This window comes from Acomys minous (assembly GCF_964271855.1).
Source record: "Acomys minous genome assembly, chromosome: 11".
Taxonomy (NCBI): domain Eukaryota; kingdom Metazoa; phylum Chordata; class Mammalia; order Rodentia; family Muridae; genus Acomys; species Acomys minous.
In genome coordinates this window covers 48685768-48707863 of record NC_140492.1, presented here as the reverse complement: position 1 = coordinate 48707863, position 22096 = coordinate 48685768, and the positions used below count along the sequence as shown (strand labels likewise).

At 42.7% G+C, this 22096-nt stretch overlaps 1 protein-coding gene across 1 annotated transcript in view; it reads left to right on the top strand.

The window, feature by feature from the left end:
- The window catches only part of DRD3 (dopamine receptor D3), a 66802-nt gene that overhangs the window by 14878 nt on the left and 29828 nt on the right, over positions 1–22096 (top strand). Inside the window, exon 3 of the mRNA XM_084801997.1 lies at positions 18391–18503. Coding sequence (XP_084658123.1) covers positions 18391–18503 — 113 coding nt within the window. The remainder of the gene's footprint in view (positions 1–18390; positions 18504–22096) is intronic.

The following is a 22096-nucleotide window of genomic DNA, read 5'->3' as shown; positions in this document are numbered from 1 at the left end:
TCTCCACAAGTACGTAGGCACCGCACTGAACCCCTGTCCCCATCCCACCCACCCCAAGTGACTTGTGCAAATACTTGCCTTCTTCTCAAGCTGACCCGACCTGCGGGCTTCGACTAAAACTCGGGAGGGAGGTCACCTGTTGAAAGATGCAAGACACAAAGAAGGAGAGCAAGTCTGATGGATCAAACTCTCAAACTTTATTAGTCAGGCAGCAGCTTTTATAAGTCAGAAGGCAGGGAAGCATATTGCTATAGCAACCCAGCTGCAGGCTTTTCTCAAAACACAGGGAATTCCAGGCAGAGTCATAATGGAGGGTACCACACAGGGTATCTGGCTCCATCTTTGTCTAGTCTAACTGCTAAACCATAATAGGGTTGTTCCATCTCTATCTGTCTTTGGTCTAACTGCCAACCCACAACAGGGTCAGCTAGTTTCTGGTGAAAGGCAAGCTCTGGGAAAAACAGAGACTTAAAAGTGCAGGCTTTGACAAGATGGCTGAAGATTGGCCATATGGCCTATCGTCCCCAACATCAAGCAGCCTCTGAGAAGCAGTTGTTAACTCCCCACATCACAGACGGGAGAATTAGATTCAAAGACGTGAAAAGTCTTCACTTACAGCCTATTTTGCCCCCACAGCAAATCTACTTTTAAAAAAAAAATAAGAAGAAATGACCCAGGAGTTAATAGCATGGTTGCTCTCCCAGGGGACCTAAGTTTGCTTCCCAGCACCCACACTGGGACAATCACAACCACCTGTCACTCCAGTTCCAGATCTGATGCCATCCTCTGACCCCTGCAGGAACTGGCTCATGCTAAGGCAGACACATTCATATGTATCTTTTTTTTTTTTTAAGATTATAAACAAGGGCTAGAGAGATGGCTCAGCAATTAAGAGCACTGGCTGTACTTTCAGAGGTCTTGAATTTAATCCCCCCAGCGACCACATGGTGGCTTATAACCATCTGTAATGAGATCTGGTGCCCCTTCTGGCCTGCAGGCATACGTGCAGGCAGATCTCTGTATACATACATAATAAATAAATAAATCTTTTTTTAAAAAAAATAAGAGATTATAAACAAAACAAGCAAAAAGAAGTGACGAGGATAATTAGAAGAGTAATTATACTTTTGCATTTTAGCTATTTCCCCCAAACAACTAAAAACTTATCCCCCTAGAACAGTCATTCTCAACCTGAGGCCCATAACCCATTATCTTGTTTCCCTATATCTCAAAAGAAATAAAATTAAAAAAAAAAAAAAAGACTGGTCTAAGGAAGTGTATTTATTTACAGTCTGACTAAACCACTGACAGAAAGAACCTAACTTCCTTCTCCCATGTCTGTGACAGGGACAGTCTCATAATCTACACAAATACATGAGACCAAAATAAATAAATAAATAAAATGCAAATTTAGCATTGAGACAATTTACTTGGTCCCTTCCTGACAGAATGGGAACTGAGTCCCCGGCTGTGTCTCTTGTCTCCAGTCTCAGCAAGCTGCCTCCACACTCAGTGTGAGGACCTGGTATATTTTTATGCTGTCATGCTACCACACCCTGTCCCCCGTCTCTTCCTCTGTCCAGTCTTCATTCTTCAAGGAGTCTGAGATATTGTGTTATCTATTATTGGATTGTACAGATATCAAATTTTTTTTCCTAAAATACCTCTGTGCTTGAAGTAACTGTAATGAGAGCCATGCTTGTAGAAGTCCAGCTAGTGCCAGGTAACCTCCGCACAGCCCCGGGGTCAGCCCTTGACTTCAGTCCTTTGGGAAAAGCTGGCAGACATGGTTCTAGTCTTGGTCAATCCACTCACTGCACAGGCTGCTTTGCCTGTGGTCTTATACCATGTTGATCCTGACAGTTTTTTTCCTGGCTCAGCACAATTTTAGAAAACATCACTGCTTAAAGATTCCCTCACCAGAGCTAGGCATGGTGGCACATGCCTATAATCCCAGCACTCGAGAGGCAGAGGCAGGTGGATCGCTGTGAGTTCAAGCCCAGCCTGCTCTACAAGTGAGTCCAGGACAGCCAAGGGTACACAGAGAGATCCTGTCTCAAAAAAAAAAAAAAATCCCTCACCAGGATGAGATTCATTTCCTGACTGATCAGATCCACATCTACATCAGAGCAGGGGTGGCAGCGGGATCCAGTGTCAAAGGCTCTTCTCTTGGCCACATTCAAGCCATCAAGAGCCCAAAAAGGAAGGGCTTCCAGAGCAAGGCTACATAAGAGTAGATGCTTAACACTTGAAAGTGTTGAGTCTTGAGTAGAGAGAAGCCTGTTCACTGTAGGCTTAGAAGAGTTGTCTGGAAGCCCACGCAAGCCTCTCCTTTGGCAGACTGTGGGGTGGTAGCACTTCATCATTCTTTGGCCTCCTGTAGTGCCTGTCCAACACACCAGCTTTGTAGCAGAAGTGAGCTTTCTGACGAGTGTGGTGGTGTACACTTTAATGCCAGCACTTGGGAAGCAGAGGCAGGCAGATCTCTGAACTGGAGGCCGGTCATTGAATTCCAGCATAGCCAGGGCTACACAGAGAAACCTTGTCTCAAAAAAATTCATGATAATTACAATAACAACAACAACAATCACAATATTATTATTGTTGTTATTATTAACATTAATATTACTGTTATAAAGAGATAGGCTTTTGACAGACCACAACGTCAAGGGAATTGAAAGAAAATGGAACAAGGCCTAATGATTTACAGAATAATAATATATATCATATATATAATATATTAATATATAATTATATCTTATTATATATAATATACTATTATATTATTTATTATACTATATATATTATATATATAGTTTGTATATGTGCCTGTGTGTTCTCCTTAAATGGCCTGCATTTAAGCTTTTAGCCTGTCAGAGTAGCATAGCTTGGACTGTAAAGTGCTTGGGCACATGTTTCCTGTGCTCACAATGATGGTCATAATGACATCAGTGAATATCTGTCAGGCTTTGCTGGGCAGCCATTGGGATGTCCAGATTCTTGTATCCTGAAACGAGGAATCAGATAGGATTACAAGGAACAGGCATGGTTTACTAAGAAAAAGTGCACTTTTGAGGGAGGAAGCAGACCAGAGCTAGGAAGGTTCGAAGTTCAGTGACAATGCTGTGTGAAAGACTACACCAAAGAGTTCGCATATTGAGGGCTTTCTTGGACATTTGTATAGCACAAGCTTTTCCTCATAGCTTCTATCTGTTACAGTTGGCTTTGGGGCTGGTTTCCAGTCTTCCTCTCTGCCAACTGATGCCTCATACATTAACTCATAGTCCTTGGGTAAAACCTTTCTGATCTCACCCTTCGCCTATCCTGCCTCCACAGTGTAACTAGCTAGGAACACACATAGGCCCCAAAAGAAGTATCATTATTAACAATTTCAGCTCTGATGATGTCATGTTAATAAATCATTTTTAGGCTTTACATGCTAGGAAAATTGGAACCTGGAGGATCATAGACATAAAAGGAAATACTTATCGGGCTTATGCAGAATTTCTTGCTTTTGAAGAAAATTAGAATACTTAAATTTTTCAGGCATCTCACTATTTTTGAAATTAGTATCAATGGCTACAGACAGACTTACTATCTGGTGCACAAGTGCGTCTCACATATACGGCAGCCTTATCTACCCAGAGGTGTCGATGGTCTCTAAAGAGGTCTCAACCCAAAATGAAACTTACGTGGGCATCTGTTAAAAATCTGACACAATGCTGGCACGGTGGCACACTCCTGTAATCCCAGCACTCGGGGAGGCAGAGGCAGGTTAATAGCTGTGAGTTTGAGACCAGCCTGGTCTACAAAGCAAGTCCAAGACAGCCAAGGCTTACACAGACAAACTTTGTCTCGAAAAGCCAAAAAACAAACAAACAAACAAAAAACCTGACATAATGAATAGGGAACACAAAACACCAAATCTGTATTTTTTTTCAACATTCCTTTTGTAAAATTACTAAATGTAAGGTGTTCTAGGGAAATCCAGTTGTTGTCCTTTATAAAGGACTAGAAAGTTTTGTAAAGACCCATTCAGATATTGCTAACCTAGTAATACATAGTTTCTTACATTCTTGAAGAGCCTCTAGCAACTGTGAAAAACTTGGTATAATTCATCTAGATGGTTGTGTATGAATGTAATTCTTAGCTTTTTATTAGATGGTGATATTTCAGAAATCAGAAACCATGTGTGTGCCATCTGCATCCTTTAAATAATAGGGCTTTACTTTTTAAGATATTTGGCTTGATATGAGGAAAAGAAAACTGTTGGGAGATGGTCTGATGTGTTTTTATGCTAATTAATAAAAAGCATCCCACCTGGGCAGGGCAGATGAGATAGGTGTGACTAAGGTTCCCGGGCTTAGAGAGAGAGGAATCCTGAGAAGAAAGAGAGAGACCAGAGGAGAAGGAGGTTGCGCTATCATGGGTTAGGTGGAAGAAAAGCACATGGCCAACATGGATGGAAGATTTGGTCCAGATGAAGAACATTAGCAAGTATTTGGGATTATGGATGGGAGGTAGCTTGATAGACATTATTAGAGCCAGATGGCATGCCCCACCATGGGAAGTAGTTTAGACTATTGATATCTTCCCTGGCCCAGGTTAACTAAGGCTATTTTAAAGCATACTGATAATACTGGTAATACAAGTAATTTAAAAACAACAGAAAACCCAAATAAATTTTGACCATTGTGGTTCAGATTGAACCCTGAACCCCCCCCCTCCAAATCCCAGACAAGAATCTACCACTGACCTACTTCCCCAGCCCAAAATGAGATGTTTTGAGTTTAAGAAGTCTGATATTGTCTCAAACAACACTTAGTTATGAAGTGCTTTAGAATGTTAATTTATGTCTAAAGTTTGTATTGGTTTCCTTCATAGCTTTCTAAATAGTGGTTATCTAGCTAATATATGTATACGTTCATATCTATATTCCAGATACACCATGGATACCATTTGTAGCACAAGCAATTGTAGATTCACAAAAGACACAGTGTAATTGGGGTGTAAATGGTCTAAGATGTTTTCATCCCCAAATCTTTTTGCTGAATGCTCTTTAAAAACAGGGAGATTTTTGTCATACACAGAATTATGTGTGTTTGTATGCAAACATATCTGAAAAACATAAAAAGGATAAAATTTCGAATGATACTTCTATCACACTGCAGTTATTACAGGCTCATTTGCATAGTATTACATTAGCGATAACAGATGTAATGGCTGTATATGTAGCATTACATGTATCATGAGAACATTTTGTTATATAAAGCATAAACTTTGAGTCCTATCATGCAATAAACATAGGGACTCTAAATCTAATGTTGCTTTTTGTAAACAACACCAGCTTTATCTTAACAGTTTTATAGCATTCCAATCTATCAAATTAGGTGTTAAAATGTTTAATCTAGCCCAGTGGCACATGCCTGTAATCCCAGTACTCAGGGAGGCAGAAGCAGGCAGGTCTCTGGGAGTCCAGGATAGCCAAGGCTACACAGAGAAACCCAGTCTTGAAAAAAAAAAAGTTTAATCTCATAACGTTATGTATAACAAAATGCATTATATTACCTACTAGCATGAACTAGGGTTGAGTATCAGCCTATCATCCCAGCAGTAAAGCCAGCCCATCTCAGCATTGTCTAGATGTATGTATATTTCATATGCAGGAAGGCAGAAAAGTGTTTCTGCACATAGGGCTGGTCCTCCCATTTTTCTTAACTTATCTCTTAAATGTATGTTTTAAGATTGTCTAGCAAGGGCTGGAGAGATGGCTCAGCGGTTAGGAGCATTCATTGCCTGCTCTTCCAGGGGTCCTGAGTTCAATTCCCAGCAACCATATGGTAGCTCACAACCATCTATAATATAATCTGATGCCCTGTTCTGGCCTGCAGGTGTACATGCAGGCAGAGCTCTGTATACATAATAATAAATAAAATTTTTTAAAAAGATTGCCTAGCAAAAGTCAGTTTAGAAATTTCTCTGAGCACTTAACAAAGTCATATCTTAACCTTTTAATCACTCTTTAAATGCAAGGTGTTGGTTGCCTCTGGGCTTGGTATGAGGTGAGCATAAAAAGAGTGTCTGTCACATTCAGAGTAATAGAAAAGCTTGTCCAGAAAGTGAGTGCCACTCTTGCTAGGGAGTGGCATCTTTGATAATCCCATCATGCAAAGCAAATATGACAGAAAGACCCTTAAGAAGTATATACATCCATGATTTTACATATATTTCAGCCTTAACAAAATCTTAGTATTTAACAATTTTACACATAAAAATATTCTTAGAAATAGAAACCCAGAGCTGGCCATGGCTAGCACTCAGGAGGCAGAGGCAGGTGGATTGCTGTGAGTTCAAGACCAGCCTGGTCTACAAAGTGAGTCCAAGACAGCCAAGGCTACACAGAGAGACCCTGTCTTCGAAAGAAAGAGAGAGAGAGAGAGAGAGAGAGAGAGAGAGAGAGAGAGAGAGAGAGAGACCCATAGCTGTAATCATTTAGATGAGGGCATGAGATGAGAGTCGTACCCAAACTTTATGAATACATGGCTTGGACTGAGCCCAGAGTGTTTCTATCTAACTATCCCTAGGCCCGAAAACTTCAAGTCTCCATACAATCTAATCTTCTGCAAGGTGTCAGCTTCCAGCCTCTGTCTGCTAACCCAGGCCTAGAATGTTTCCAGCCTCTGAGACTCACTGCTGAATAAGCTCACCCTTTCTGGTTCTTTCTGAACTCTGGCTGGATGGTTCAACTCAGCTATTCTGTCTCAAAACTCCTTTCCAAGCTGCTTCATTCCAACAGGCTTCTCTCCTCTCCTCACTGAATTGCTCTGCTTGGGAAAACTTACTCTGAACTCCACGAGCTGAACTGCACAAACTCAACTGCACTCAACTGCACTGCACGGAACTGTATGTCCTCCCAAACTCTACTGTACTGTCTCCGCAAACTCCCTCCTCCTCCTCTTCCTCTCTGCTCGCTCTTAAGTCGCTACTTCCCTCTCTGTCCTGCTGAGAACTGGGCATATCCTCTCTGACTCATTCTGTCAAATCTCACTCTCTGATTCCTCCTTTTGTCTGCCCCTCAGTTAGATATCAATGTTTGGGATTAAAGATGTTGACTAAATTCCAGCCAGAGGGATTAAAGGTGTGTATTAAGGGCATGTCTATATTCCAGCCGGATCACATAGATTTAGGTCTTTGGATGTGACCCCTTGCCAGAGTAGCCATGTTGCTGGATTAAAATTTCTCTACACACAGCAATAATGAAATAAAGAGTTGGGTTTTCTTTTAACGTACCCAGGCTTGGTTACCTCTATTTATAAAGACACCATGATAAAGCAATTATATTTAGATATTTTACATGTTGATTTCCAAATGTATTTAAAACCATACATTTTATTAACATGCAAAACTTTTCTATAGTAAGTTTGTTTATTTTTAACTTATTAATTTTACATTCCAATTGTATCCCCATCCCTCATCTCTTCCTGGTCCCACTTTCCTTCCTTCTTCCCCCTCCTACCTTTCACCTACTCCTCAGAAAGGGGGAGCCCACCTCCCCTACCATCTGACCCCAGCCTTCCAAGTCTCATCAGGACCGACTGCATCCTCTTCCTCTGTGGGCTGGCATGGCCACCCCACCAGGAGGAAGTGATCAATGAGTGGGCAACAGGGTCCGTGTCAGAGGCAGCCCCTACTCCCCATATTCTGTCTCCCATGGAGACTGTGCTGCCTATCGACCACATCTGAGCAGGCCGTCTAAGGTTCTCTTGATGCATGGTCCTTGGCTGGTGCATCAGTCTCTGTAAGATCCCCTGGGCCCAGATTCATACTAAACCTTTCTATGTTCTCCTGCCTTCTGTTTCTCTTGACTACTCAGGGGAAAAAAACAAATGTAAAATTTAATTTTTTTTAGAATCTCTTTTGGATGAAAATCCTTATCAAAATCTCTGTAGTCAATACAAAATCCTGTAACTTAACAAAACTTTCATCTTATGATTTAATGAATTCAATTTTTTATAAACACAAACTGTACTTTAAATATTTTGCTGTCCCTCTGAAGAACTTGCTTTAGAAGACCAGATGTCTTTCTTCCCTTTTATTGAAAATAGTTTTTTCTCACATAATATATCCTGATTAAGGTTTCCCCTCCCTCCTTTCCTCCCAGTTCCTTCCTGCCTCCCTACCATCCAGATCCACACCATTTCTGTCTCTCATTAGAAAATAAACAGGGATAACAATAAAATATAATAATATAAAACAAAAGCTGATACATCAGAATAGGACAAAACAAACAGAAGGAAAAGAATCCCCAAAAAGGCAGAAGAAACAAATACAGGTGTAGAGATATATACATTTGCACACTCGGGGCTCAATAAAAACACTAAACTGGAACTCATAATATATACTCAGATGACCTATAAAACAAAAAGAGAATACTATATTAAAATAAAAATAAAATATAAGACAAATTTTTTTTATCCCTGACATGACATTGTGAAACAAGGAACCTCCAAAGATGCCTTTGAGTTGATTTTCTGTTGGTCGTCTACTGCTTGGCATGCAGCCCACCCTTAAGAGTAGTTTGTTTCCCTAGTAAGAGTCCTTTGGAGAAAACTAAATTGGTTATCAATTGGAAACAGCTTCTGGGTTAGGGATGGGGGCATGTGTCCATTTCTCTTTTCAGCTCTAGGTCCCCACCAACCAAATGTTTCTTAACAGTTTATTTGAATCATGTTAATATTTTGTGAAATGTATTTAGTGGACCCAAACATACCATTTTAACAGATTTCAAGAAGTCAAAAGTATCTAAATTTTAATATGAGATAGCATAGACTTGTGAGGTCTAGGAACAAACACTAAGATCCAAATTGTACTTATGTCTGACTAAAACAAATAAAAATCACCTGCCTTTATTCTGTACCTGCATTGTTAGTCACGCTGCCCCACCTTTTGTGAATCTTTATGCTGGCAATAATGGCTCAGATCATTAAATGAATGTATGAAGTTGGTGTGTACTCTTAGATCAGAAAAGGACTAGTCACCTAAAGATAACACAGACAGTATTTTTCATGCCTTCACAAAATACAATAGAAATCCCCCAAAATGTACTCATATTTGAATGCAAACAGACAAGGCCCTAAGAAGCATAACTATGCAAATCTTTATCCCATAACAGTACCCCCAAAAACACACCAAACAGCCACCGGAGCCACATCAGACAGTATAGCTGATTAATCTACCATGTGCTGGTGCTTCAAAGTGTCCTGGTGCCAGCCCAAAGAACTACCATGCCTCAAACGTGGAGAGAAAGATGAAACCAAAATCTAAACAGACCCATTTCAAAACAGGCTATGCAGGTGAACAACCCTAAGGCTCGGGGAGAAATTGCAGAAGACGGGGTCAGGGCAGAAAGATTGTGACAGCCAGAGTCCCAGGATACCCGCTGGTGTCCCTGAGGTATGACCTGGGAAATATACCCATGAACTCTCCACAGCAAGGTTGCCTGACAAAGACCAGCATGATGACAATGCCAGTTTGACATGCCAAAACGGGCAGGGGAAGTGTCACACAGCTTCACCCCTAGTTACACAGGGGCAGTTGGTCAATGTCTGCTGAAAGAGGGGGGATCAGTTTTCTCTGGAGACAAACCCGGACATAGGTTATCCAATCCCAGGTGTTTAAAAGCACACACAATCCTCACATCCCATGAAAACCTTGTGACCCTGTAGTTTTATCCAATCAGCTACAATTCTATCTAATCTACCCCCAAGAAATAGGTTCTGATCTCACTTAAGCTCCTTGGCAAATCTTTGATATGTAGCTGCATCAAGAACTCCAGCTTGGTCTTAACAGAGGGCTCTTAAAAGAGCAGATAAGACTGTGACCATTACCAGGAACTTCCCAAAGCACAAAACCAAACAGAGTGCTAGTCAAATTCAAAGCCCATTCCCTTTGCCAGTTCATCAATGTACATTTATAGGTAGCTAGTCCCGGCTCCAAAGGGAAAGAGAAAGGCCTCCAGAAGCTGGAAGTCCTCCACACTACAGCTGTGTGGGGTGGGGTGGGGTAGGGGTGGGGGGGCGGTGAGCTATAGGTTTTCTTCCCTGATGACTGAACCCAAAATTGTTACCAGATACTCAAGTCCACAACCTCCCACCTTAGGTTCCCTCTGTTCCAAAGGAAATTAGAAAACAAAACTTGTTTTCTAATCAGAAAATAGGCCGATTTACAACCAAACCATAAACAGAGTGAACTGAATTGCTCTCTGCCGTGTCTGTGGCAGTCTCAGGCAAAGGACGGGCTAAAATTGAGAAGGCACCCAGATTTAGCTGTGGTGCAGTTTGATTGGTCCTTTCCTGGCAAAAGAGTGACTGAGCATCACTTTGACCCTCCTGTCTCACAGCATCAAAGAGCTGTGCAAAGGGATGTGCACTGCTACCTGGGATTCCATCAACATGAATGAAAATAAAATTACTTATTTTAACTAAGCTGGTGTTGGGCGTTCTCCTTCACTTATGAATATCAAGATCACCCCTTAGCAAAAGGGTTGCCTACTGTCACCAGTAAAAATTATAGATATTTGTATTTCCAAAGTACATTATGGTTGTTACAGATATCCTGAAATACTAAGTGGTAACATTTGTACTTTTTACCTTATGTCTTTAATAACATTCTGAGAAACAGAACACAAACCCAAAGAGACCCCTGTCTAAAGAGCCAGACATAGTGGCATATGCCTTTAATCCCAGCACTTAAATAGAGGGTAGCAGATCTGTGTTCAAGGCCAGGTTGGTTGGTCTACACGGTGAGTTCCAGGACCGTCAAGATTACATAGTAAGATCTTGTCTCAAAATAGTGGTGAAAAGGTTGGGACTATATGGCATGAAGCTTATTGAAATATTTGGTCCTTTTTTTGGGGGGGGGGATGAAAAGAAACACAAGGGTTACAACAGATCTAACTTCCAACTTGTACAACATCCAAAACTTTGACTACTAAATTATAGCAGTAAAATCTCATTGTGAATCAGATAGTTATTTGAGTTAGAGTGTATAAGAAATTGAGCTGATTTTTACAATAAGTAAAATCCTATCCCCCAAAGGATAGTATGTTATGTCTATTTATTGCATCCTGAACTCTGGTTTCAAGAAAAGTAGTTTTTGTTTTTGTTTTTGTTTTTGTTTTCTCATACAAAGTTGTCAAAACACAAATTTGCCATTTTCCCAGTATTCATTAAGTAGCCTTAGCTGGGTGCAATGGTACAAACCTTTAATCCCAGCACAGAGGCAGGCAGATCACTGTGAGTTTGAGGCTACACAGTTCCAGGCCAGCTAGGCATAAGTAACGAGGCAGTGGCCAGTGTTTGATCAATTACATAACCAATTTTTAAGACCCGAACTGTTTCCTTTACCTACTGGCCTTAGTTTTTAAAAAGCCCAAGTTCCCTTGCTTTGGCCAGGTGGCCATTAGATAAACATGCTTACTTTTATAAAACAAACAAACAAACAAAAACAATAAACAACAACAAAAAACCCAGTACATACCAAAACATAAATCTAGGAGAACTTAGCTGTGCTCATGTTATAGGCAAAGATCAAATCCACTAGATCCTCAAGGTCTTTTGTCCTAGAACAAGAATTGAAACAGAGACTCATGGGTAGTGATAGATACAGAGATCTTTTGTTAAGAAAATGAAAAATGCACCCCGGAATGGGAGTGCACCAAGGGACCAGAAAAGGCCCAAGGCTCAAAGGCCTTTTCCTAGCCTGTCTCTGTCCTCTGTAGCACATTTACAAGGCCCCCCAGCTCTTAGGCTATTAGGAACAACGGCAGGGTGTTTTAAATGGACAGTTCTGTTATGTGTAAAGTGCAGTTGGAGGTGGTTCCAATCCTCCATTTGTCTCTGGAACATCCTGTGTTCTACTTCACCTCAGCCCCATCCCCAGAGCTTTGGTCCCCAAAATCTTCTTGAGGCCCTAAAGGATGATGTCTGTTTTCTATAACTTCCATGCTAATGAGGGGTGCCAAAGAGGGAGCCCCAAACCCTCTTCCTGTTTTATCTACTGATTGAAGGGGAGTCTCTGGAATTTTGTCGTAGGTGTTGGCTTGGATTCCTGTATCATAATGAGGCAAGTTTGCCACTGTCATATTCTACAAAGCACAAATTTTGCTGGGGGGGGGGGAGCAAGAATCTGGGATAGAATCAAAGAAACAAAGAATAGTAAGACTCGGTTTCAGAAAAACAAACAAAAAGGAATGCCTGAGGAAATCTGAGGACCAGGCTCAGTAGAACAGGGCTTGTCTAGAGTTCCTAAGGACCTGGGCTTGTGCCCCAACACCACACAAAAAATAAATTAATACACAACAGTATGCACCTGTAATCCTGACAGTAAGGGAAGGTGAGGCAGAAGGGCCGGGCTAAGCTCCGTGGTGAAATCCTATCTCAAAAAACTGATGTTTACGGAGCCCTATTTGGGGGACAAACGTTTCTGAAGATGCTGTTGTGCCTCCCAAAGCCAAGGCTTCCAAATTTCCCAGGCTGTCACACTCACTTGAGGGACTCGTTATTTGGAGTGGGGCTGAGTCATTTGTTTAACAAGAGCCTCGGGTGATTTAGGGACTGCTACACTCCATCAGTAAGTTTGGGAAATGCAGCCTTGGGCCCTGTCTGCTGTAAATCAATAGCCAACTACAGTACTTGAAGACAGCATCTTGCTCCCTCCCACCACCGGGAATTAGCTACCTTCATTAGCAACTGAGAGTAACAGCACCTGGCTGCCTATAATTCTGAAGTGAGTTAGTCATCAGAATTTAGGTGGAAAAAAAAAAGTCTCCAAAAAGCCTTAAATCAATCATGTTTTTAAAAACTCTGCTTTAATTTTTTAAAAAATGACTTTGCCTTTTATGATATCTCAACACTTTGTATTTATCTCTCCATCAGAGTTTATCACATCGAATCACAGTTATTTTCCTAGGATCTCTGGTGTAGGTCCTCAATTCCTCCACACTGATTCACACCTTACTTGCCCAACTCACACAGGCACTACCGTCAGAGAGACCCTGGGAACAAGGCCAGGTTTAAGTCACTCCCTCACACCCACCCATGCCATGTATCAAGCCTGTGAGCAGTCAAGAAAACCGTGACTTTCTAGGTAAATGGATGAACAGATGCCAGACCTCCTTCCTCCAATGCAAGAAGGGTGGAATTGAACTGTGTGCTTCCTGGAAGTGCTGGGCCAGGAGGGGTGTGTTTGAGGTCAGGAGCAGTCGCCCATTGGTAGAAAAAGGTTGAGGGTCTAGCTCTTTTTGTTAGCTGTTACTCTGTTTAAAAAGGTTTATTTATTTATGTAGATGAGTGTTTAACTTGCAATATAAACCCCTGCATGCAGAAGAGGGCATCAGATCTCATTATAGATGTTTGTGAGGCACCATGTGGTTGCTTGCAACTGAACTCAGGACCTCTGGAAGAGCAGCCAGTGCTCTTAACCACTGAGCCATCTCTGCAGGCCCAGCTGTATGTTCCTAAGCAAAGAATCCCTCCAGGTTCTCCATTTACCTACAGACTGGGTATCACCGTCACCTGACTGGGTTGTTCTGAAATGATGTGAGCTGGTTACTTATCATGTTTTTAGCTTTTGATTTTTCATTCTTTACTGTTATTTTACATGATGTGGGAGACATTAGTATAAATATTCAAATATGATATATACATATATAATATATGATATATAATACATATACACATATCTCATATGTACATATACATATGATATATACATATATATCTTACTGATATATGGTTAGGTTTGTTGGGTTTGTTTTGTTTTGTTTTTTTTCCCTGAAACAGGATTTTGCTCTATAATAGCCCTGGCTGTCCTGGACTTACTTTGTAGACCAGGCTGGCCTCGAACTCACAGAGATCTGCCTGCCTCTGCCTCCCGAGTGCTGGGATTAAAGGCGTGCACCACCAGGCTCCGCTGATTGGGGTTTTTGAGACAGGGTTTCTCTGTGTAGCCCTGGATGTCCTGGAACTCTCTCTGTAGATCAGGCTCACCTCAGACTCAGAGATACGCTTGCCTCTGCCTCCCAAGTGCTGTGCTGCCGCCACCGCCATCGCCCCACGACCACCACCACCACCCCACGACCAAACCCGTGCGCGCCACTGATCCTGCTGCCGCCACCACCAGCGGCACTGCCTGGCTTACAGACTCATTTTAATGAGTAAGCTCTCAGGAAAGTTAAGTGATAGCATCTTAGTGGAAATCACTTCAATCAGTTAATCAGGTTGTTTTCTTCTCCGCACTGAGATCAGGGAGAGAATGGGATTTCTGACGGCAGCTCTGGAAAAGGGACACAAACAGATAACATGGAGTCTCGTTGGTGCTGGCAGCTTGAGAGCTTGGTGTCCTTTCACACAGCCCCCAGCACAACAGGCCCCACGTTTCTTTGCACTGCTGTTTTGCAGTCCTGGGACAGAAAGATGCCTTTTCCCCAGACAAAAGTCTCACCTGACTTTTCCCTTCCTTTGCGTCCACTCACTTCATCCCTTTCCACAAGCTGCTGCTCCCTCTGTGGTTCTCTGGAACAGCACTGTCTCTCTGTGGTCAATGCCAGACCTGCCTCTGCCAATCACGTGACCTTCGACAGCGGCCTTGACCTCTCAAAGATTGCTTCCTGTGCCATGGAGTTATAAATAGCCCCGTCAGTGCAAAAAAATAACAACTCAGGTGTAAAGAAAATAATAAAAATTCTCTATTCTGAGCCAAATGTGAGCAACTTTGTCTTTAGAACTTGGATTCTATTTATGCCACGGAAAGAGTGACATGAACTTTTATGGAGAGAGACGAGAGAAAGTAAAAAAAAAAAAAAATTGGAGAGATAACTTAGGTTGGGACACTAGCTGGCTGAGCTGGAGAGGAGGAAGAGCTTTTAAGTCATAGCGTTTTTTAGCTCTAGGGTTGACAGACACTGGAGATCTGCTAACTTTAGCAATACATTCCAATAATCTTGAGAACTTTAGGTCAGAGAAAAGGGTGTGTATGTAGAGAAAGAGGTGGCTCCGCAGTTAAAAGCACTGGCTGCTCTTCCCAAGAACCCAGGTCCAGTTCCCAGCACCCACGTGGTGGCTCACAGGCAGCTGTAACTACGGTTCCTGAGGATCCAATGCCCTCTTCTGGCCTCCGTGAGAATTACACACAAGTAGTGCACATAGATCAAAGCATGCAAACACTTAAGACACATAAAATAAATATTTTTTTTTATGAAGTAAATGAATATGTTTTTCTTACAGGCACTGAGCCTAAGTAAGCCTCTGCCTGTGACGGTCCATCCCTCAGTCCACACAGTCGTCTACTCCACCGAGCTCAGAGAGCAGAGTGGAGGCCGGAGGGCTTGACAGCGCTTCTGCAGATACCTGCAGCTTCACAGTTTCTTCCCAGGGGATTACCATCAGCACTAAGAGGCCATGTCTGCAAAGTGCTTTGCAGGACACAAGGCACTTAGCAAGCATTCAATAAATGGCTTTTAGAACGTCAGAGACCACTCAATCCTGACGGAGGTATTTGCATGCCTAACCCCTGCTCAGGAGCCCCAGAGCACCACTGAACAAGTAAATGTCTCTGCCGTTACCCAGTTGGCTAAGTAACAGTCATTTAATCTCCTATCCAATTGCGCACACCTCAAAAAAAGCTGCAATAGTTCACACAGTTAAAAAAAAAACAACACAGAAAACAAAGCCAACTTTCAAAGTCCAAAGTTCCAAAGTTATAGAAATCCAAGGAATGGGTCGTGTGCGTAGATGATAGAAATAGGAGAAATTTTCAATAAGTGTTAGTTTCTGGTAACCATGCTGGTCTCTAGTTAGTGTGTTCAAGAATACCTTGTGCAGGCTTGGGGAGATGTCTCATCAGGTAAAGGTGTTTGCCACATCAGCCTGGCACCCTGAGTTCAATCCCTGGATCCCCCATAAAAAAATGAAAGGAGAGAACTGACTGCCAAAAGTTCTCTTCTGACTTCTATACCCATGCCGTGGCATGCATGCCCACACACATCATGCGCATGCGCGCGCGCGCACGCACACACAACACACACACACATACACACACACACACACACACACACACACACACACACACACACACGTATGATGATGATGATGATGACGACTATGACAACAATGCCTTCTTTCTCCAGTTACCACATAATTACATAAGTCTCCAAGGGTACACCCTTGTGGTACATTTTTTAAAACATTTTGACAAACATACTCTACCCTCCTTCTATGGACTGTTACAGCTTCACAGGTGCTTGTTTGGTGAAGGAACAAATGAATGAATGAATGAACAACAAAAAAGCACTCAGGTTGGCTGCAGTCCTAACTATTCTTTCTCCTTTAAATTCCCCACAACAGACAGACACACATACTCAGTTATATGAAAAGAAAATGAAAAAAAAAAAGTCAGTTTTCCCCAACTCAAAACTCCAGATGTGTGGTAGATATATGCTGAATGAAATTAGGAAGACAGAAATTCAGTTTTGGGGAGAAGCTTTCATACCATGCAATTGTCTCATGTAATCAAAATCATCTTTCACTCTCCTGTCTCTCTTGAGTCACTGCGTGATGACTTTGTACATCAGAATCCATAAACTCCCTTTCTGAGATTGTGTCCTTGGCATTCCTATAAATTTATGTGAGGCCTCTTTATTTATATAGAGCCAAATGGTCTAACTAAAAGAAAGTAAATCCAGAACCAAATGAACGAACACGATTACTTCACTTGTTTTAACTTTTCATGGTTGCTTTTTAAACAAAACATCGTTGGCCAGTGCTTCTCAAAATAGCCTGAAGAAGACCAAATATAGAGATCAGATGGGAAGCTAAAAGGGAAATGAACTCCAGGAGAGGCTGTAGCTGAAGGAGGTGGACCCCTTCAGATCATACCTCCTGGCATGGCACAGGAAGGATCAAAAGAATCTTGGATGAGGACCAGGCAGAGGGCAGCAGCTCCTTTACTCATTGGTCAACATCTGCAGGGCCTATTTGTTCCCCTTCTTTCTCTTAGATAGGCATGAAGCTTGCTCAGAGGAGACGTCAAAAACACTTCTGCAGCCAGGGACACAGACTCTCATCAAGAGCCATGATCCCCCAGAATGGCAGCCCCCAAACCTCGGAGCCTTTAAAGAGGCAGCTTATGGGCACTCCAAAGGTAGCACTGTCCCTGATACATCCTGGTTATTTAACTAGGTTATATAAACATGCAAAGATAAAATAGAAATATGATTCCATATCAATTGATTTGCCTAAGCTGGGCATAGTGGCACGTGCCTTTAATCCCAACACTCTGGGGAGGCAGAAGAAGGCAAATTGATGTGAGTTCGAATCCAGCCTGGTCTACAGAGTGAGCTTTGGGAATTTCAAAACCCTGTCTCAAAAACAAAACAAAACAAAATGGAATAAACAAACACACAAAATAAATAAATAAATAGATTCGCCTTATTCCCTGATGTTTTCTGTGTTATTCACAGGAAGCTATTGAGGTTGGTCCCATGTGCACAGGCAAGCCGGTCAGAGCTAGCCCCACCTAGCTGACAGCTATCCCTGCTTCCCTCTGATCCTCTTGGGCCCCCATTTCCTCCCTCCTCTTATGAGTTGAGACACAGGGTTGGGGGTCAAAGGCAGCCCCACGGATTAGTCTTCTTGTTCTCATAGATGTTGTTTTATGATGTTTCCAAGCTTTACAACCTGAAGTCACAGAGATGTTTGCCTCAGAGTCCTGTTTTATGTAAAATGTGTTCTTAGCTTATTTCCTGAGCACATGGTGAGCTCTCAACTGGGCAGAGGGCTTCAGAGAGGCAGTTTTGGCACACGGCACACGTTGGGCAGCTACCCAAACTCTTTTACTAGCAGCTGTGTATCGATGGGCTAAGACGTATCTATGCACATACCACTTAACTACAAGGAGCGCCCCTGAGAGTGTACCTCACGTTTGATTGCTAAAACTTGGTCCAACTGGGGGTGTTTATTTTAAGATGGATGGTCATGAGCTCAGATCCGGGGACCCTGAGTCACTTGGTCTATGGAGTGTTGAGAAATTTACGTTTTTAATGAATATCCCACTGTGAACCACTCTGAGAATCCCTGCACTAATTAATCTTGAAGATGTCTCCCAGCACTAGCACTCTACTATTCTGTCCCTTCCTTAGCAATCAATCCCAGACAGCCTGGCACACCCTCTGTGCCTGTCAGCCCTCTGGTACTGATGGCACCCACCACGGGGAGCCAGGAAGGTGTGTTGGCATTCATGATGAGCAGCTCAGGGAAGGCAAGAAAGTTGATTGGGTTATTGTTCCTTCCCTGGGGAAAAGCACTAACATCCTTCTTGTCTCTTAATGCCCAGGTGACAGGTGGAGTCTGGAATTTCAGCCGAATTTGCTGTGATGTTTTTGTCACCCTGGATGTCATGATGTGTACAGCCAGCATCCTGAACCTCTGTGCCATCAGCATAGACAGGTAGGGCTGGGAGTCCCCTTCCAGGCTTAGGAGATAGATGGCCCTCACGGGTACAGAAGATGCTAATGTGAGATATCAGGGGTCATTTCCAGTAAAATTTGCCATTGGTACATTTCCTTTCCTCATTTTTTTTTCTTTAAAAATAGTTGTGCATGTGAGGGGAAAAAAATATTGTGACAGAAAATAATGGCCCTATAAAAGGTGTCTGAGGCTTTCCTCTCTTCCAGCCAACACCACCCTGACCTCGACAGACACACCCACCCATCTCCCTCCAGGATGCTGGGGTTGCTTTCCCATTGTCCTTCAGGGCTTTTGTGATTCCTAATTGGTAGGGAGAGCGTGGCAAAAGGCACAAAGTAGGTTGATGAGTTGCTAGGAAATCTTATAGTTGGTTTTGTTGCTGATGAAGGGGGGCGGTGTAGGGGGGGTTGTGGGAGGGGGTGGGAGGGTGAGAGGTTGTCTCAGAGAGTCACAGAACAGGCTGAGATCTCTATCCAGTGCTTCCCGGTTCTTGTTACCTTCGGAGGAAGAATTAAGAAGAAACAAAGGAAGAAATAGGGAAGAAGTTTTAGACCAGGGTAAAAGTACGTAACCAAGAGTGAGTGTCATACCCATTATACTGTATAATTAATGCACAATAATAGGGAGTAAAGAATGTGGTCTCCTCAAGAAAGTCATGCTGCCTGGGGTTTGGGATAGCACCTTGGAGGGAAACTCTAAAAGAGAAGGGCAATATGTTGAGTCAAAGTTGGGAGACAGGATCAGCCCGAATGTCTTTTCCTTTTGTCCTTATGTAGGGTTTTGGCATATATTGTGGCATCAGACGCATGATGGGAGATTTGAGTTAGCGATATGGAGATATCTTCATAGCAAAACAAAGCTAAGTCATCTCATTTGGCCATGTTAGTCCCAGACAGTTCTGAATTATCTTGTTCTACAATGTTTGCAGGGTCCTGTCTTGTCCTGAATCAACCCCTAGCAATTGAGCAGTTGGCCTCTTTCTGTTTGTTTCCATTATACTTTCTTAGCCCGATTCAGTCTGGTTGGTTGGTTGCTTGGTTGGTTTGGGTAAGAAGAGGGAAGTGAGAAAGGGGGAGGGTGAGAGAGGCAAGCAAAAGTGCATTTCTGTGGAGAGAGAAAGAAGAAGGAATGAAATAGAAAAATAATTTTAGAAAGCAAGTAGGGACTAGTACTCATTAATTAAGAGTGCTTCCTGCCCTTTCAGAGGACAAAAGTTCAGCTCCCAGCATCCACACTGGGAAGCTTACACAGACTATATAGCTCCAGCTTCAGAGAATCTGATGCCTCCTTCTGGCCTGCTCAGATACACACACACACACACACACACACACACACACACACACACACACAACACACACACAACACACACACACACACACCACACAACACAACACACACACACACACACACACACACACACACACCACACACACACACACACACACACACACACAACACACACACACACACACACACACACACACCACACACACACACACACACACACACACACACACACACACGGAGAAGAAAGTAAATTATGTTTTCTAAATTTCCTTTTTAGTTTCTGGAATGGGTTTCTGCAGTTTTGCCGTTGTTCTATATGTGTTCCACGCACACCATAGGACTTGAAAAAGATCCTGAACTCACAGCCCTTCTACTGGGCCCTCTGTACCTCATTCCTCCTCGTTCGCTTCTCCTTACTCTCTCTTCCCCGTCTGAGTTTTACGTTTGCTACAAGACATCCTGAACTGAGGGGTCCCTAAAGCGTCAAAGCAGGCAGGGAAACAAACCACAAAGAGGTGAGAATGAAAACTTGTTTCGGTTTGACTTCGTCAAATTGGATCAAATTTAGAGAGTCTGGTGCCAGGTGGTTTATTGCCAGCATATTTAAACACAATATAATTTGGAGGAAAAAAAAAGTTTCCTAATGTAACACAATCCCCAGTGCACAAAGAAGCATAAATTACTTCAAAAGTCAACCCAGGGCTGTAAAAGGAACTTTTATTCGCCTGTTTCAATTGTCTCGGAGGTCTGCTAAGCTAGGCCTAGTCCTGGAAGCTTCTCACCTCCGTACCGTCTAATCTAGGCCTAGAATGTTTTCAGCCTCTCAGAATTACTGCTTAATAAGCCCACCCTTTCTTGCTCTTACTGAGCTCTGGACTGGCTGGTCCAACTCAGCTGTTCTGGCTGAAACACCTCTCCCAGCTGACTTATTCAATCTGGCTTCTCTCTTGGTCTATGAATTGCTCTGCTTGGCCTCAAACTAACTCCAGCAATCTGCTCTGATCTTCTGGATCCTTCTCATTCTCTGACTTGTTCTGCCCTCAACCTCTCTCTGTAAAATTCTCTATGTAAAACTATGTCATCTCTTTCATTCTCTGTGTCACTTCCTTAAGTATCTTCCCTTTCCCCTTTGCTCTCGTGAGAGCTGGGCATATCCTAGTCTGTCAAATCTTTCTGTGATTCATCACTTTTTCTGCCATTCAATAGATAATATCACTTTCAAACATGGGTGCTTCCTTCACCAACTAACTTTACCTTCATTGTTTGGGATTAAAGGCATGTACCTCCACTCCTGGACCTAAGTTTTTTTGTTTGCTTTGTTTTGTTTTTTAACCTGTAACTTGCTCTATACTAGGCAGGCCTTGAACTCAGATCTGCTTGCCTCTGTCTCCTGGATTAAAGGCGTGTTTGTATTCCAGCCAGATCACACAGACCTAGAAGGTCTTTGGATGTGAGGAGTCATGTTCTGAGTTAAAATTCCTCAAAGCAGGGCACACATCATTTCTTCCAGGAAGATGGGTTCTAGAGATAAGCTACTTGTACTAGCTTAAGGCCTAGGGGAGGATTTGGCATGGTCTGGGTCATACAGTAGCATACAGGTTATTTGAGCAATTAGCCACCTCTGGTCCTGGTTGTGGGAGCTTGGGGAAGCCTCTGGCTTTACAGGTAATGTAAGAGTCATTTAGATTACTAGCCACATCTGGTCCTTGTTGTGGAAGCCTGATATGGCTCAAGAGATATCACAAATCACTAGGCTATTGATCACCTCCAATTCCCAGGTGTCTGGGTTAAAGAATGGGTTTTACATCTTTTCATTGAAAAGACAATCATGCATATTTAATGCTTCCCTGGTGACCTATAGGTGCAAGTACCTTCAAGCTCCTAACACTGGGCATCCCTGAAAGCCTTGGGGAAGAAGAGTAGACTTGGGGCTCATGACCTCAAGTACCTACCTGTCAAGAGCCTCCAACTGTCTTCCCTGAGTCTTCAAGGAAGACTTCCTTTCCTACCATCTGTTTTCTTTTCTTTCCAAATGATGGTCTGTATCCCTCTACTCCATCTCTCCAAGAAGTGGCCTCCAAAGGTGGTAGGCAGGCTGCTTACGGAGAATTCCCCATGTTGAGCTAAGCTTTGATACACACTTATCTCATCTTGACAACTCCAAGGTGCTATTATTGCCTCCGCTTCCTCAGACCTGGGTAATCCGCTAGGGTCCTACAACTGGAATGAAGCCACAGCAGGATTTGAATTCACGCCTTTGTGGCTCCAAATGAATCACTCTAAGT